The sequence below is a fragment of the Grampus griseus genome, assembly GCF_964374135.1.
Source record: "Grampus griseus genome assembly, chromosome: 3".
In the NCBI taxonomy this organism is placed as follows: Eukaryota; Metazoa; Chordata; class Mammalia; order Artiodactyla; family Delphinidae; genus Grampus; species Grampus griseus.
This window is the reverse complement of record NC_139019.1, coordinates 52,754,072-52,771,583: the sequence shown is the minus strand read 5'-3', so window position 1 is coordinate 52,771,583 and position 17,512 is coordinate 52,754,072. Positions and strand designations below refer to the sequence as shown.

The window sequence follows — 17,512 nt, the reverse complement described above, 5'->3', positions numbered from 1 at the left end:
TATACCCCTCAAAAGCACCATATATCTCAATCATATCCTCTGAAGTTGTGATGATATGTATTACAGAAATAAACCACAAAAAAGAGTTTCTTAACAAAAACACATTTTAAATTATCTAAAATGAATTAAAGGAAAGAGAAAACTCTCAGCATCAACATAGTAATAATCTGAACCATTAGGAGTTTAATAGAGTTTATTATCTTTTTAACAAAGAGCCTTTCCATATTTAACCAGCGACCCCAGAGAGGACGTGGACCCACACAAACAGCTGTGCATTACCAGAACTTCATAGATGTGATGAAAACAAAGAAAAGGAAATCCACAGCAGTGACTAACCACACTGTACATTCAAAACAATGACCACACTGAAAATCATTAGAGTCAGTCTGTTTACTTAGGTTTGGAACAATAGATGACATTTAACCCCAACTTTTTTAATCCCTCTTTTGTTTACCTACAAATAATCCTTTAGTTTATCTATAATATTACTATAATATTAGAATAATATGAATAGTATTAGTAATTGACATTTAAAACAAAAAGCAGACAGCTAGCCCAGCTGTGAGTCAAAGACAATTAAGGAGTATCTGAAACATTTCTACATGTGCCGTATATTCGGTCTTCCCAAGCACTTTTTTTTTAATCTCAAAAATAATGAATGAGAGTTTAACAATGGCTAATGATTAGAGTCTTTCACAGAGAAAACTACCACTTACACACAGGAAAAAAGAGTTATCAAGGAGTTAAACGTACTAATTTTGAACATACTCACATTTTGGCTTCCTGAAACTTACAAACGGCCAAGCAGATGTTTTTTCCAAGTTTTCTGATCTGCCAAGTTTTAACTTGGAATACATTTGTATACTGAAGTCACAGTAATTAAATTAGAGAAATTTGGGCACAAAAAGCAAGGCAGTAAGACACATATCTTTCCTCATCTCAACATAAACAAATTACAGGGAACTTTGATTGAGCTGCCAGCAGAAACTTTCATCTCACTGACAGGAGGAAACCTCCCAGCAGCTGCACACATCTGCAAGGCGATCAGATAGATGCTGCGGAGCCCGACACAAAACTGAGTCCCGTGTTCCCAGAACTGAACAGAGTTGCTACCCTTGACAGACTTCCCAGACTTCTGACAGAATGCCCAACCGGCTCATCAGATGTCACTGCCAGCCACGATTTAACTATTCTTGAACAACCAGCAGAAAAAAATAAACAACCAACAAAGTCTCAAACTAAAAGTCATATCTATTGTCTCTGACAAAAGAGCCTTTCTCGTTGAACCCTGTGACGGGTCACTTAGCTCTGTAACTAGAGACTTAGCGTATTCACGTTGCTAAGAACTGTGCACGTATTTGTGCCCAGTAAAGGAATGAAAAGGGAACTTTGAAATCCTCCACGGCTGGCCACTGGCAACCCTACATTTCAAGAATGGAAGGATCTCCTACCTGGAGCCCTCTTCGTCTTAGAATGCTGGACTCATCCATCTCCCCCTTCGCTTTCTCTGAGCCTCTCACAACAGTCTAGCCATGCTGTACTACCTCTACTTCAGCACGCTAATTCAGAGCCCAGCAGCTGCTAAACACTTACATCACGCTCTAGCTGATTGGAGCCCGGGGTCAGCTGGTCCCGCTTAGTTATTCACTCCAGCAACTTCAGGGATCACGGATGCTTGCAGTTCGGTGGGAGAGCGCAGCAAGTGGGCTCAGACGCCTAATGCATCCATCCAGGCGGAGGAGCCTCTTGCTAGCAGATAGGAAATTGTGGGAGCCCTGTTTTTTCTTCTCCTTCAAAATACTGGCCCTGGCATTCCAGGTGACCAGAAGATGGCTTTCGGCAGTGGCCTCGGGTCAAGCCCCTTCGGAAGCAACTATAAGGTCAAAGTGGCTAAGTAAATCAGCGGTGACAGAAACCTCTGTAAAAGGCAGCTGCTGATTGGGATGGTGAGAAACTAGGGCACAGCTGGCCAGCCAAGCAGCACCACCATACCCGGCGCTCATCTCTTCTGATGGCATCAAAGAAAAGGAAATGTTGCAGAACACACACGCTGCCGGAAAACCTGAAAACGGAGGGCTCAGGGCGGCTGCTCTCCAGCCACAGCGGGTGGAACACCTTACCCCTCCCAGTGTGAAAGCCAGTTCATTTACATAAATACCTTGCCGGTGGATTCCTAGCCCAAAGATACAGTTTAGATTTTAATTTCCCTTGTGATAACAACTTCGTTCTGTTGATACTGGACCAAAATGTAAAAAGGAAGAAGAAATTCTAAGAGCCATCATTAGGTGGAATAGTAACCTATTTCTAGTCCAGAAGCAACTAAAAAAAAAAAAAAAAGATTCCCATCATGTGCAATTTCACAGTCTGTTTCAGCTTGTTTACTCCGCTCATCCTCATCTTATTTCAATTCAAAGCAACCAAGAGATGAATATTAAGTTTTCATTACAGGCCTAGCACAGGAGTAACAATATACGATGCTACCAATTTATAATAAATTATTCCCCCTTGATTTCTCTTCTAAAGATACTGAAATTAAGAGCATAGTATGGTCCTGAGAAGCAGACACTAGGGCTACCTGTAGTTTGTCTCGGAACTACCTCCTTCTTCACTTTATCCCTTAGAAAGTCTTTTTTTCTTGAAAGAAAGGTAGTTAGGAAGGCAGGCATAATTTTTTTTTTTAAGTCGGTCATTTCTGCTTTTTACCTAATCCAGATAACCAGCGATTTCTAAACACGGGGGGTGAGGAAGGAAGAGAAAAATGGTTCCTTACCCAGCCACCTGCTATTACACTAGCTTTCTGTCTCTTTCTGCCTGTCAACACACTATTAGGCTTGCCATCAATTGATTAGATTATGTCATTAAAAATAGCTCAGGGATTTATGAATCTAACCACGGAGGAAAATTGATTGCATTTTATGTTCCCAAACCATCTTTGCCTACATCTCCAGACATACAAAGAGAGAAACGCTGTCAAGAAATGTCACCCCTCCCTCACAGAAGCAACCTCGGAGAAGGGTATCTGGGTATTTTTTCCACTTAGGCGTGCTCATTTGATACCACTTAAAGGAAGAAAACCCCAGAGAGTTTTTGTTCTTGTTCTCAGGTGGAGGAGTAATGCCATCTCTAAAAGCAAAGAAAAAGCACAAACCTGTTTGTTGCTCAAGCCAAACTGTACCCCCAAATTCTAGCACAAATGATTTTTAAGATTTTTTAAAACTACATATTTTTGTTTAAATTCAAGGACAAAAAAAGGAAAAAAAAAGAAAATCTAGGGGTGGAAGGGAAGAATCAGTGTGCTATCTGTGGGAGAATCTGCAAAGCTGGTGGAAACAGATCCCATCCTTGACAGGCCCACCTGTACTTTAACCTTTTCCTGCAAAAGGAAGGCCAGTCTCTTCATTGAAAAGAAAAGGAATGACAGTTGTTGCCCTTCCTCCCTCAATTCACCCTCCTGAGAGAAGAGCTTAAACAGCTCCTTGAATGTGAAGTACTGTCTTCAACGAAGTGCCTTGGCAGGGGTTCAGAATATATTTACCAACTTAGATGTCACTGTTATCTGCCCACAGAGGCATAAGAAAGTCCTAACTGAATTTAGGAAAAACAAATCACGACCCAAGAAACTGAACTTTTAAAAAGCAAACGCCGAGCATGATGTCCTTAGACATGCTTGTGATCTGAGGGCTGTGATCTTCATTGCGCTTGTCCTTCTAGAAAAAGTGGGGTCTGATGGAGGACATCAAGTTCCCACTAGAGAAAAGGGAAAAGACTTTTCCCCTTCAAATAAAGATCACAGGATACCAGGAGGAAAAAACAAGTAGAGCCCAGAAGTATCTTTTCTGTGGCCAACCAAGTAAGCTGGTTGGAAGTGCTATCAGGAGACATTTCAAGGATAGAGTGACAAAAAGTCAGGTGATGTGTATCCCAGATAAGTGGGTTCTGTGCATCTTAGGCACTTGGCACCTAGACCTGTTTGGTGGCTGGGAGTGATAAAAAGGAACTTGGCTAAGGGTGAAAAGTATGTTCCTTAACAAAGGAATATTCTGAGACAAAAATCTAGCTTAGTATTCAACCATTAACTAAGTCTAAGATGAGGATTATGACCATTGCACCATCAAATCTGGTATGAAAAAATATCGATTACCTGTCAAAATGTATCACTTTGAGAAGTGATACACATACATTTTAAAGAAATAAAACCAGCCAGAGGCAAAAACATTTGGGACAAAAATGAAAGGCTGCTGAAAAATAGCAATAACGGCTTAGCAGAGAGAATAGTAAAACGAAAATTGCTACATTGACCCTTCGCTATATATTTTCTCGTCAAGATAAGCCATGTGTTAAAATGCAATAAAAACTTCAAATGATGGCACTATTCACAGGTAATAATTAGGAGTTAGTCTAATTTCCATTAATAAACTCAGTTTTCCTGCAATTTTATACCTTCATGTAATATTTTCACAATACTGTGAGTCAGTTCACAAAGTACCAACCTCAACACGTATAGCTTTTACGTGTGTATTCAAATAAAATCTGGTAGGCTTTGTCATTCATTGTAATCTAAATCCAGGGGCTTCACAGTACTTGATTTAAAAAAAAATTATTTGTACGGATACACTTCATGCACGCTCTACCGTAGGCATAATTTACTTCACAGAATACTCAGCATCTGTGGACACTCTACTAAAGGCCAAATTTAAATTTTATTAATTGTAAAAATTAATTAATAAATGGCTCACAGAAACAAAAACAAGACCAAATCCAGAGTGAGAAAAATCAGGGGAGGGATGGGAAGCGTTTGGTTGTTAAGTATTTTCACAAAGGGAAAGGATAAGATTTTGTGATCACTGACGTCCACGTAATGTCATTTGGTGGCAGGATACAGGTTTGTCACCTGATTTACACAGTCACATATTTCTCACCAATTTAAGAACCAGTTACCGCTCCACTCTAGATCCACATTGGTTACACTACAGTAACTGCACCTTCTGATGTCACCTACTCTTCAGCAACTGAATGTGCACTGGGAAACGGCGGTGAGGAACACCGCGAGGAATTTTTTAAGCACCGCAGATGGGGGACGTTTCCAAACGTAACCTTACCTACTACACTCCACAGGCTAAATCCACTCCCTGCCAGCAGCTCTCAGCCTGTGGCTCCTGGACCACTTATCCAAAAGCCACGGAGGTGACGTGTGAGGGATGTGAGAGGGTAAGTTCCTGGTGGAGGCAGGGGCTTCCCTCTCCAGATCTGCCATGACCACAGTCTGTGGTGGGATTTCCCCTTAAGGTCGCTTTGTGTATTTGTGGCAGTGATTACTACTTAGCAAGATAGACAAGTACCCACAAAATGCACTAACTACCATATCTTGTCTGTTACTTTTAGACAACGGACCAAGGATTTGTACATCTCTGTTCATTCATGAGGGAAACCAATGTGGCCAAGTGGATAAATCCCTTCATTCATTCATTGATTATGTTTTCCACTCACAGATAAATGCCAGTGGCCAATGAGTATGTTGTATTTTTAAAAAGGTAATATAAAGGTCATAAAAAGTTACAAATAAGAAACAGGTCATTCATGAAAATGTATGTAAAGCATCCGTTATCGTGAATATTATTATTCTTGTGTCAATTTAAGTGGTAAAGAGAACACTGAATGCCAGTGACCAATGTAACTGTGAGATTTGCTCAAAATACATATAAATATTTCAGTGCTTATATTTAAAATCCTTCTTAATTTTAGCACTTTATTTTCCTCCATGCTTTATTTCTAAATAACAATAGCCAACATGTATTGAGCGCACAGTATATGCCAATCGCTGCTCTAAGTACTTTGTACAAGTCATCTCATCGAATTCTTGCAACAGCTCCATGAATTAGCTATATTATCATCCCCATTATACAGATAAGGAAGCTGACATCAGAAAGGTTAAGTATCTTCCTAAGATTACACAGCTAAGGAAAGGCAGAACTGGGATAAGAACCCTGACCGGCTGACTCTTCAGTTGGGGTTCCTAACAGCCCTATTGCCTCTTCGTGTTTAAACAAAGAAGGAAAATGTGCTTTCAAGGTGAATGAAAGGTGTCAGATTTTTTAGCTTCAAAAGGCAAATTACCACATTCTAAGCTGTCAATGGTCAGAACACACCAGAAAAGAGCATTTGGAATCTCAGATTCCATGGCCATGTGTCTCTAAAAGACAAAAGGAGGAGGGTCTCAGCTGCTTTGGGGCCCGAAGGGAGAAAGGTGCCCCTGGACAGGAGTGGGTAGAGGAAGAGGGCGGCCAGAGAAGAGCTCTGGGGTGTGGCTCTACTTCTTAAATGCATCTGGGCCTCCAGAGGCTCCACTCTTGGAACAACTCTTCACCCTTCTGGGTCCAAAATTATACAGTTCTAAATATAACATGTACTTACTTACAATCAAGTGAATTCCACAGAACTAAGGCCCCCCCTTTCAGTTGTTGAGCCAGCGTACTACACATCCCCATTAATTTGTGGGCTTTTAGCAGCTCTTCACTCTCTAGTCTGATACTCTTCCGTTTTCTGGAATTTACCACTGGAGGCACTCCGTAAATCACTCTTTCCTTCCAGGTGAAATGACTCTGGGCAAAGCTGTCCTGGGCAGTGCTGAGAAGCTGAAAGGGAGGGGAAACCCCAACCCTGACTTTTCCTTCCGTTTTCCGGAAGTCATGACTCCCCAGAATCCTTAGAAGAAAGTACCCTGCCCTGAGAGCCAGTGCCCAGGGCAGGCTCTACCAGCCAGACACTCAGGTAGCTGGGGGAAAGCCCCTTCACTTTCTTGAGCTTCAGTTTCTTGTTTGTGAAATTAAGATATTACTATGGGCTTCGCAGTGGGAAGCTGGGAAGAGCAGGAGGCCACCTGCTGGGAAATTGCAGAACTGGTCCCAGTGTCCTCAAGATAGGAGCAGCCCATGCCCCTCACTCTGGACACCTGGTCCCTCCCCTACTGACTGCACAATCAGGACTCCAAACTCCCCTCCCTCCTCCAGGCTATTAGCATCTCATTGAGCATCTGCTTCACATGCCACTCAGCTACCTGCCTGGTTTCAAGCCTCCTTCACCCTGCCGGGAACGCGTGAGAGGCTGAGGGCGAAGCTCAGCTTCCCCAGCAGTCGCTTCCTCATCACTGTGCTCCCAAGTGAGAAAGCAGCGCTCTGACACCAGGGATGTGCTGAAGCATGGGGGCTGAAGAGCACGCTGCAGACTTCAGTGTTAACTCTGAGAGCAGGTTTAATGTCTGGCTACAGTTGACACTTATCCTCATCCCTGCCTAACACCGTGATATTACAGCATTAGTCTAATCTTCAGAAACATTATTTATTAAAGTAACATACAGGGGCTTCCCTGGTGGTGCAGTGGTTGAGAGTCCACCTGCCGATGCGGAGGACATGGGTTCGTGCCCCGGTCCGGGAAGATCCCACATGCCGCAGAGCGGCTGGGCCCGTGAGCCATGGCCGCTGAGCAGGCGCGTCCGGAGCCTGTGCTCCACAACGGGAGAGGCCACAACAGTGAGAGGCCTGCGTACCGCAAAAAAAAAAAAAAAGTAACATACAAGTGAACCAGAGATGGATCACTAGTGTCATCAGTGCCCAAAGTATAAAGACACCCAGAAATAGGTTCCATTCCATTTAAAGTCCCAGGAGATATTATGCTCAGGAACAAACACTGAAACTACAAATTACCTTGTCCTATATTTTAAAATGGTCATTTAAAATTGTACAATAAAGTTCAATCTTTATTGAACATTATTGTAAGGTAAAAAAAAAAAATGCAGTTCATATTGCATGTGTCTTTTTCTCCCCAAAGAAAAAAATTTAAACCTGTCAAGGAGACTAAAACAAAGGGCTTGATGCCTTCTAGAGAGAGGAGGAATTTTCCCACTCAAAAGAAAAGAGGGGATCTAACATCTTCCCACTGATAATACACCGAAGTCTGAATTTATCCAAAGAGTAGCATTTTCTAAAACACGTTTCATTTAGCAAAAATTGCAGGTGGTGTCAGTAGCAAGGATATGCCTCTGAAATATGCTGCATCCCAGGCTTCCTGCATGGAACTGCATTTTCCATCCTGCCTGTAATCCTGAAAACTGTTACAATGTATGCAGTTGGGGACTTGCACAATGTAACATGCATGATCTCGCTTAAGCCTTTTCACAAGAAAGCTATATTGTCTTGACATCTGCATCACCTTTTTAAATCTAATTATTTCTGGCATATTAGCCATCAAATCACCACTGACAATATGACAGGAATCATGGTACTGAAAAAATTACATCCTAGGAGGAAATAATAAAATATAAATCACATACGTAATTTTCTTTTGAACATTTTAACAATGACACCCTCATATACATATGAAATATAGCAGACTATTCTCATAAATGCCCCAACATCAATCACAGTAGGAAAATATTCTCTACTTTGTGAACACACGGATCCAACAAAATATAGCATTTCTAATAAAACTGGGTAATACAACTTCATTTTTTTCATCGAGGGCATTTATGAAGATCTGACAATGGAAAATAGCTCCAATATTTTTTTTTTCAATTATGTTCCTTCATCTCCAAATGACACGGCCAACACTGGGACCGTAAACTAATATTTAGCAAACTCCTGTATTTCATATTAATATAGATGGAGATGGGAGTAGATGAGTGAAGTGACATTGGCCGTACTGCCAGCACAGGGTGCCTGCCCATTGTATGAGCTTCAGACATGAGTATGTCAATCTGTTTATATGCTTGATAATACTCCTGGCATCAAATAAGCATTGATATTTTATGAGCTTCTGAAACAGGAGATATTCCTAAAATTATTCCTAAAGTGATGAGATCTACCTAGAGATAAAAGATGAAGATTATTTTCAAATTTTGAACTCTATTGTCTATATTCTGAGTTTAACTACAGAATCAGAGATTATAAAAGCACTTTCAGACTATGCATGTATTAAACTTTTCTTTTTTAATCCTACAGTGACAAGAAACTAAGTTCTAGGTTAAATGTACTGTTACCTATCTAAACTTCTCAAAAAAAAAGTAAACACAAGGGGAGAAAAGATAAGGAAAATCTTCTAAGAAGAAAAATCAAGCTAGTCACCTTGGAACTTAAAAGCTGATTGACCAAAGACAGCATGCTACATAAAATTAGCAAGGGATTTCATACATGAAGTAACCAAGCATTCTTTCTATGTCTCTGTGTTTGCATCGACATGAATTATGATATAGATTTGAAGAGACTTGAGCAAGCTGTTTTAAACCTGATGATCACGTCTAGAACCTTATTCCACCTTGAGGCTCCAGGTTAGATTAATTCTGAAGTTTTGCTGGGAACCTCATTCTGATCTTGTTTGGATTACGTACAGAGAGCCAAGCACTTTTGGAGAGGTACATATAAAAATGATTTTAAAAATAAGTGGCTTTCTTTGAGGCAAGCAGGTGGCAGTCAGATGTCCCCCCTGAATCCTGTCCTTCTACTGCTCTTCACGTTTGGTTTGCCTTTCTTTCCATCATCCTGAACTAACACGTCATCTGACTTAGAAGTGAGTAGAAATGGGGCTGTGCCCGCAATTCATTTTCAGTTGACCAACAGTTAAGTACTCCTTGGAACTCTATCATCTAACACGGTAAGCAATGTGAGTTCCACTTCTCTACGATGATATTAACTGTCTTCTACCTTCCCTGAAATGTACTCTTCAGAGAAGTACAAAATGTACTCCAGATTCTACCTCATTAATCCCCATCAGCTTCTTTCAAAGGAGAAAAGGAAGAGACTGGTTCAATTTACCAACAAGGAAAGTGAGGTGATGAGGTTAAAAGAAGAGCCCAAGGTCAAGGGAACAGTAAAAAGGTAGAGCAGACAAAGGAATTCAGGCTTCTCAGGCTGGGTCCCAGCGCCCAAATAGTAGCCACGTTCCAAAAATACCTCCCCTCCCTCCTTCACTTTTGTGGTTCTTCCCACCACTACTTCAACAGCAATTCATGGGCAAGGGCTGCCCTGCAAAACTTTCAAACAGACAAATAAGAAAACCAAACCTGTGCGTTCCCACACATGCGCATGCATAGGGGAGAAACAGAAGCATTAACTGAAGGTCAGACCAAGGAGACAAACTTACGAAGTCATATTAAGCACTACCTGATGACACAGTGCCTCTCTCTCTCTAGTTCAATAAGAGGATGCTGCAAACACAGCGCTTAAATTAGAAGTACACACGGGGCTTCCCTGGTGGCGCAGTGGTTGAGAGTCCGCCTGCCGATGCAGGGGATGCGGGTTCGTGCCCCGGTCCAGGAAGATTCCACATGCCGCGGAGCGGCTGGGCCCGTGAGCCATGGCCGCTGAGCCTGCGCGTCCGGAGCCTGTGCTCCGCAACGGGAGAGGCCACAGCAGTGAGAGGCCCGTGTACCGCAAAAAAAAAAAAAAAATTACAAGTACACGCACCACAGATAAATTGGGTTTTTTGTTTCTGTTTTGTCATGGCAGAGTTTCTCTCTACACTACAAGAACATATAGTCATGCATCATTACTCAAAACACCATGATTCTTGGGGTCACATTATACATTTAGTCCATGACTCTCATCTAAGACCTTGACGAGCAGCCTCTCCCAGTTTTCCCTTTCTCCATCTCTCAGCCCAAGAAGAATACTCACTTGCCTAGCTTTCTTAATAATATTTTAAGTTATAAATGTAATAGATGTTTATTGTGGAACATCTGGAATAGACACCACCATGTCATCTCTAATTTACTGAACAATGATTTAGTACCCTGATTTTCTTTAAAACACCCAAATACACATGCACTCTCATATATACAGGACATGGAAATTTCTAAAAAGTGGTCTTGAAAATAATTCTTAAAGTAAAACTAATAAGTGGCTTTCACAGACTGAAATCAGTATACAACAGTCTTCCTAAGGGAGCTGATTTAATTTCTCTCTAGTCTATATGAAAATACAGCAGGGGCTCTGGTGCATTCTCCTTAAAAAATCAAGGAAATCTATCTCAAGTTTTACAGACTGATATGAAGTCACTATGTGCTATTTGAAATCCCCAGCTCATTCATTTATATTCATTAATCTTAATGATATCATTAAGGCACAATGTGTTTCACAGAAACTAAGTGTATTTTTCCAGAATCAAACATTAACAATTATGCCTCCCATTATCACCTAATAAAATCATATAAAATTTTAAAAGTCTTAGGCATGTCACTGAATATTTGGCATGGTAACTGATTTGCATTTTTAATGCTACAATAAATTTACCAGATTATCATCAGTTAGATAAATTAATATTCTTTAAGTAAGGCAGGCAATAGGGAATTCTTCCACCAGAAATCAACAACACTCTACACTTCCTTCCTTGAGATTTACTGAATACAGGCTTAGTCCTCCTTTGTCCCCTTATCTAAAGCTGGCTTTTGTGACACAAGCTAATACCACACAGGAGAGCATATTCTTCTTTAATTTTATATAATTATCATCGCTTTAAGAAAAGATAGGAAACTAGGAAATCTAGGCTCTTCAAGTAAAGGAGAAATATCTACCTGGGCAGTAAAAATGCCCTGAGTCAGAAGTGCATGAATCAACTTGTTTAAATCATTGTATTACTATATATACATATATATTTATGTATACATATATATACATACATATATATTTTATGCCCTTGATTCAGAAACCAATCACTAAGCAGCTGCTATGGGTTAGGTATTAAGATGGATATTGAGAATAGAAAGAGGAAAAAAACTCAGTTCCATCGGAACATAGTCACGGGATCCTAAGACACATGAAAAAAACAGACAAAGTCCAAGGGGATCAGTGGAGTCACATGCACAAACATACACTCAAGGTGCTGGCGCTGCAAAAGTACCAAGGAAGGATGGACTCAGACGGGTGGGTGGGGAATAAGGGAGGTTTGGGGAGAGGAAGTAAATGGGGGTTCCCAAATTTATCTGCACATTAGAATCACTGGAAGACCTTTTATAATTTCCCAAACCTAAAGCCACGCCCAGACCAATTAAATCACAATCTTGGGGGTGGGGGGAGGCATCAGTAGTTTCTGAATCTCCCAAGGTGCTTCCACTGTGCAGACAAGCTTGGGAACCACTGGTCTAAAGGGAGTGGGACTACTAAGTGGGGGAGATAGGGAAGATGACAGGAGCTCAGTGGTAAGAAGGTCTCCACTACTTACCACTAAGCTCCTATCATCTTCCCTATAAGTGATTATTCAACTTGAGAAAAGGGCAAGAGGAGAGAGGTGATGGGAAAGAGCAAGGAAAAGGGAGGATTGATTCCTGTAGCCATGAAAGAACATCACTTTAATCTCTTTTCACCAAAGACTAGTATTTCCACGGAAAGACAAGGCATTTTTTGTACAACCTTCCTCTAAAATTGAAGTTCAGTGAACTGGATAAGTCCTGTCTTGGTCTTACTAAACACATCACTATGACTCAATTATTAAAAGCAAACAGGATCCTTCATCTTTTCCTTCTTGAGGTTTCCCCGATGCCACCAGAACTCCAGTGATGATTTTATACCTCACCTGACAACCTTGGATGCCTGTCACCACTCTCCTCCGAGACAGATAGGAAAGGACATTTGTGAGGAGCCTGTTAATTGTGTTCTTTAACTGCCCTCTAAAGAAAACTGAACACAATAGGACATGTGTATCCTGACTCTTTTATCTATAGAAAATATTAATGGATTAACTCTGATTCCATTTTGTCAAACAATACACAGAGATTCCTTACCTTAAGCCATCAGGAAAGATATAGACTTCTTTAGGGAAAAATGTGTAATGCAATTCTAGTACTTTGCTGGAAAGCAGGAATTTTAAAAAAATCCTTACTTGCCTTCTGAAGTGCATGATTTAGAAATACGTTACCAATTCCACTACTCAGTTTTCAGAGGGGACACTTGTATTTAAGGAGTGAAAATGCTGCTTCCTTTGCATGCTTCTGAAGAAGTATCTTTAACTATCTTTGAGTATAAAAACCATAACATATTCTTAGCATGGAGGTGCTGTTTTGGCGCGTGTTTAATCACACGTACATTAAGTTTCTAACAATGCATTCCAGGAACATGCAGTCTATTCCTTCAAGAAGTTACACCTAACATATTGCACTAAAATGGTGTTTTTTAAGTTACTGGAAGGAATTTCTCCAGCTCAAGTAGTCTGCATTTTCTGAACATAATTCAAACATACAAATCTGATACCAAAACATCTATCATACATTATTCTCTAAAGCTCAAAATGCTATCAAGATTAACAGTATTCTCTTACTTGTAGCAGTAATCTGCAGCCCAAATGTTGTGGAAAAAATCTCCATGTGACGTGATAAAGGATTTTAATTTCAACCAGACATTAGCTTTTTATAAGTTCTTCCCAACAATTTTCTTACAATGAGAGAGTTAGTTTTACATAGTCCAACTGTTTTTTTTTTTTCCAGTTGACTTCATGAACCACCCTGCACACAGGGCGTACCTTTTGCTCACATGTATTATGAACGCATCTTTTAAAAAAATCCTCCACGTGTTTTCTTCTATCAGCTACAAATGAGATTTGCTGAGGCGCCACCTACTGGACAAAACACCATTAGCAACAGTGCACTTCACCTTGATTCTTTCTTCCAGCTTTTAAAACTCTTGATTTTCTCTGAGTTAATGCAGATGAAGATAGGTGAAAATATGTTTCAGAGGAGGGTGATTTAACAAAAAACACAGCGTATGACCCGTCAAGGGTGCTCTAGGTGACGATGTTTTGAATGCTCCTGGTGGGAGTGCTGGCCTCTTATTACCTATGTACAGCTAGCTGCTCATCACGCTTAATGAGGCACAAGGGAAGCAACTAAAGGTCACGAGAGACCCACAAGAGGACGATGCTTGCTTCAGACCAGGTTGAAAGTGAACACCTCCCTCCCAAGCTGATGATATACCCAGAGCTCACCCAAGTAACGATTCTAGCTTTTTATAAATGCCATCATGTCAGCGAGGTGCGCACCCATCATACACAGATATTTTGATTTCACAGTTTGTTACTAGGTCAGGTAACAACATAAACCTCTGAAAACGATCCAGAGACCCTCCTTCCCCAAAGTTCCAGAAGGAGAGAGTTATAAGATGGGGAAAGGTGCCAGGCAAATACCACTGCCTGTTCATGTAAAGCTTCCCCTGGAGACCCACCTCTCCTTCCTCTAAACCCCATATGGGCCTGGGCTAGACAAAGAGGACGAGGACCTTTTCAGAGTCTACTGGTCACAATGCCCGTCCAAGGACAACAATGGAAGAATACACCATGCAATTCTGACTTTGTCTCCCCTTCTATCAGGTTTGCACCTAACATGCCTTCCTTCACTACCAAATACTGCTGACCACGGAATCCTTTTCTGTTTCAAGCCGTCAGACATGAAAATCCTAGGTTCGGAATTAGAACCACCCATTTCTTCTCAATGGGTGAACTATGTACCTAATGCCATTCATTGAGCACCTTTATAAAGCTGACAGGTCCCTATCTCCTGCTTTGCCCATTCGGATAATTTGTAAGTGGAAATACACAGCAATGTTGCCAGGCTCAGAAACATTTTCTTCAGAAGCAGTAGGCTAGAGGAAACTCCTTTTTTTTTTTTTTTTTTGCGGTACGCAGGCCTCTCACTGTTGTGGCCTCTCCCGTTGCGGAGCACAGTCTCTGGACGCGCAGGCTCAGCAGCCATGGCTCACGGGCCCAGCCGCTCCGCGGCATGTGGGATCTTCCCAGACCGGGGCACGGACCCGTGTCCCCTGCATCGGCAGGCGGACTCTCAACCACTGCGCCACCAGGGAAGCCCAAGGAAACTCCTTCTTACATCTGTCTTTCCTTTAGGGAGGAGATACGGCCTGAGAAGCACTAGAATGGCAACTGAGCCACTGAAATCTACTGCAGGTCCTCTCACTTAACTCTTGATTGCCCTTGAGAAAGTCATTTAATAAACTGCTTCATCTGATTTGTCTCAGTGTCCCTAAGGGAAGAGAAAATACACTTGCCCATTTTTGCCCTCCAATATTTTATTTTGAAATTTTTCAAGCCTACAGAAAAGTTAAAAGAATACAACATTCCTTATAGTCTTCACCAATTGATTCAGCAATCGTGCACATTTCCCCTAATGTTTTTTTTTATTTTTGCTATCAATATTTGTGGAAATACAATGCAGACAAAAACTGTTTTTTTCAACTTAATAGGACAATCTTGAGATGAAAAGCTCCACAAGCAGGTGATCAGTGATCATTAGCTATATAGTGAGCAAGGCTTCCCAAGTATAATTTTTATCAGGAATTAGACTTCTTTAAAAAATTAGAACTGCAAAAGAGTTCTCATTAATGTTTTCCAGGAAATGCTTCAGTAAGGACGGCCAGTCAGAGGCGAACCCCAGAATCATTCCACTGCAGAGATGGAAGTCATCCATTCCAAAGCCTTCCTTTTAGAGACAGGAAAACTGAGACCTAGTGAGGCTGCTTCTTACCACTATCCACCTTTTATCCACTATAAATAATACACTCACAAGGGTGGTGGGAACGTGAGAAGGAAGACAAGAGAGCCAGGAAGGTGGGACGAAGGGAGTATGAGGGGGAAGCCAGGCGTGGTCAAGGGCAGCAGCTCCCCAAACCCACTGACATTCACCCACGGCAGCACTGTCCTCCCAGGGCGATGCAGGACAGCCTTCTCTCCCAAAGGTTCAGAATTCCCCTCCCGGCACCACAGCCTTACATCCCCCTCCTTCAAACGTCTGACCCTGCGTCACACACTCCAAGCATTTCTATTTTTCCCCTTTGTCCTTATGCTGTTAATGTCTCTTCTAACTCATCATTAAACACAGGTTCTATGGGAGCAAAGATTCAACCACGGCCACTGAAGCTTTACCACGGGCAGCTTCGCAAGACAACCACCTCTCTCAGCCAACCTAGGCAGGGGCCTCTGGAGGACACACAATGCAAGTTTTACGTTCACTGAGTCAGGTTTCTGGGTTTTATGTCCAAGATGGGATTTCCTCTGTTACTCGGGTCTTCTGCTCAAGAAATACAAATGGCTTTGCTTCTTAAAATTATCTATGGCCACTTTCAGAATCCCTGAATCAATAAGATTAATTCGGCAGCAGAATATGAATTTTCAGGAATACATCTATCAACTGTTTCTTGGCATCCTTCTTGGTCCAGCATGGCCCTGTGGTCAGCTCGGCACCCACCGGCTGTGCCGCAATGCTGCTTCTCGACAGCACGCTAATGCAAAAGATCACACCATTGTCCAGCAGGCCGTATCCAGCCTTTTATTCTGTTATTTGCTGTTCTCTGCCTCCAGACTCAAACACAGACCTAGGCTGTGGATAGGTTTATGGTCAGCCGTCAATGACTTCATTTGTAAAATTAGAGCACTCCTGAACCCTTCCATAAAATACTTCTAGGAGCTTTGATAAATTATAGCTCATGTACACAATTACAGCATCAATCCCTAAAGTCACCAGGTTTTCTGTCAGTCCCTGTTGCATTCACACCTATCTTTTTAATATCGTTTCTCCTTTCTTAGAAAAAGTGCCCAAAAACCTGACAGGCACCATTATTTATGGAGTGTGCAATGCCTTCATCTTCTGAGAGAAAAAGGTCTTTCTATTCCTTATAACATATCCATTTGGCTTCTTTACAAGCTACTGCACCGGGACCAAACACGTAACTAAATCAAGATGCTGACCAGATTATACTTTCTTGACACGACGGACTAGTAAGACGCTAGCATTCTCACAGCAAATGTCATATAGGTCAGAGCTGCAGGGCTTTTCAACTTGTTCGAGAGTTGACCTAGGGACTGCTTGGGTAATTTATATGATGATGTCTCCCAGCCTCTTGTGCACTTGAGTGTGTTCCAGACAATGAACGATGGGGCAAGACTTCCCAAGTATAATTTTTTTTTTTTTTTGCGGTACGCGGGCCTCTCACTGCTGTGGCCCCTCCTGTTGTGGAGCACAGGCTCCGGACGCGCAGGCTCAGCGGCCATGGCTCACGGGCCTAGCCACTCCGCGGCACGTGGGATCTTCCCGGACCGGGGCAGGAACCCATGTCCCCTGCATCGGCAGGCGGACTCTCAACCACTGCACCACCAGGGAAGCCCCCAAGTATAATTTTTATACTTGGAGTTCCAGACAATGGACGATGAGGTAGATGTGTGCCACTCTTTAAGATCTGTCCATGAACACTTCCCATGCAATTCCTGCCCATATACTATTACTATCTGGGTGTTAACACCCAGGGTGACCTTGGAAAGGATATAAAGATCTCAGAACGTCTGTCAGCCTGAGCCCCTGAATGACTGCATGGAACAGCACATCTCTGCCAAAATGGCCTGCAGGTGAGGAAGAAAAACTGTTGTTTATAGAAACAAACAATAACAATAGTAAATAAACTTCTAAGCCATTTCTTCTATACAACGCAATGCACTCCATGTCACTCTGATTAAACACTGGGAGAAAACTTAC

At 41.8% G+C, this 17,512-nt stretch overlaps 1 protein-coding gene across 2 annotated transcripts in view; it reads right to left on the bottom strand.

Annotated features, from left to right (window-relative positions):
* MAST4 (microtubule associated serine/threonine kinase family member 4) overlaps nt 1–17,512 on the bottom strand; it is a gene marked incomplete at its 5' end in the record, with an annotated part of 565,267 nt that overhangs the window by 328,080 nt on the left and 219,675 nt on the right. Inside the window, one exon of one of the 2 annotated variants that reach the window (XM_082651135.1) lies at nt 1,452–1,490. The exons of the other annotated variant lie outside the window; for it this stretch is intronic. Coding sequence (XP_082507261.1) covers nt 1,452–1,490 — 39 coding nt within the window. Of the gene's footprint in view, nt 1–1,451; nt 1,491–17,512 lie in introns of those variants that run through there. 2 annotated transcript variants of the gene reach the window in all.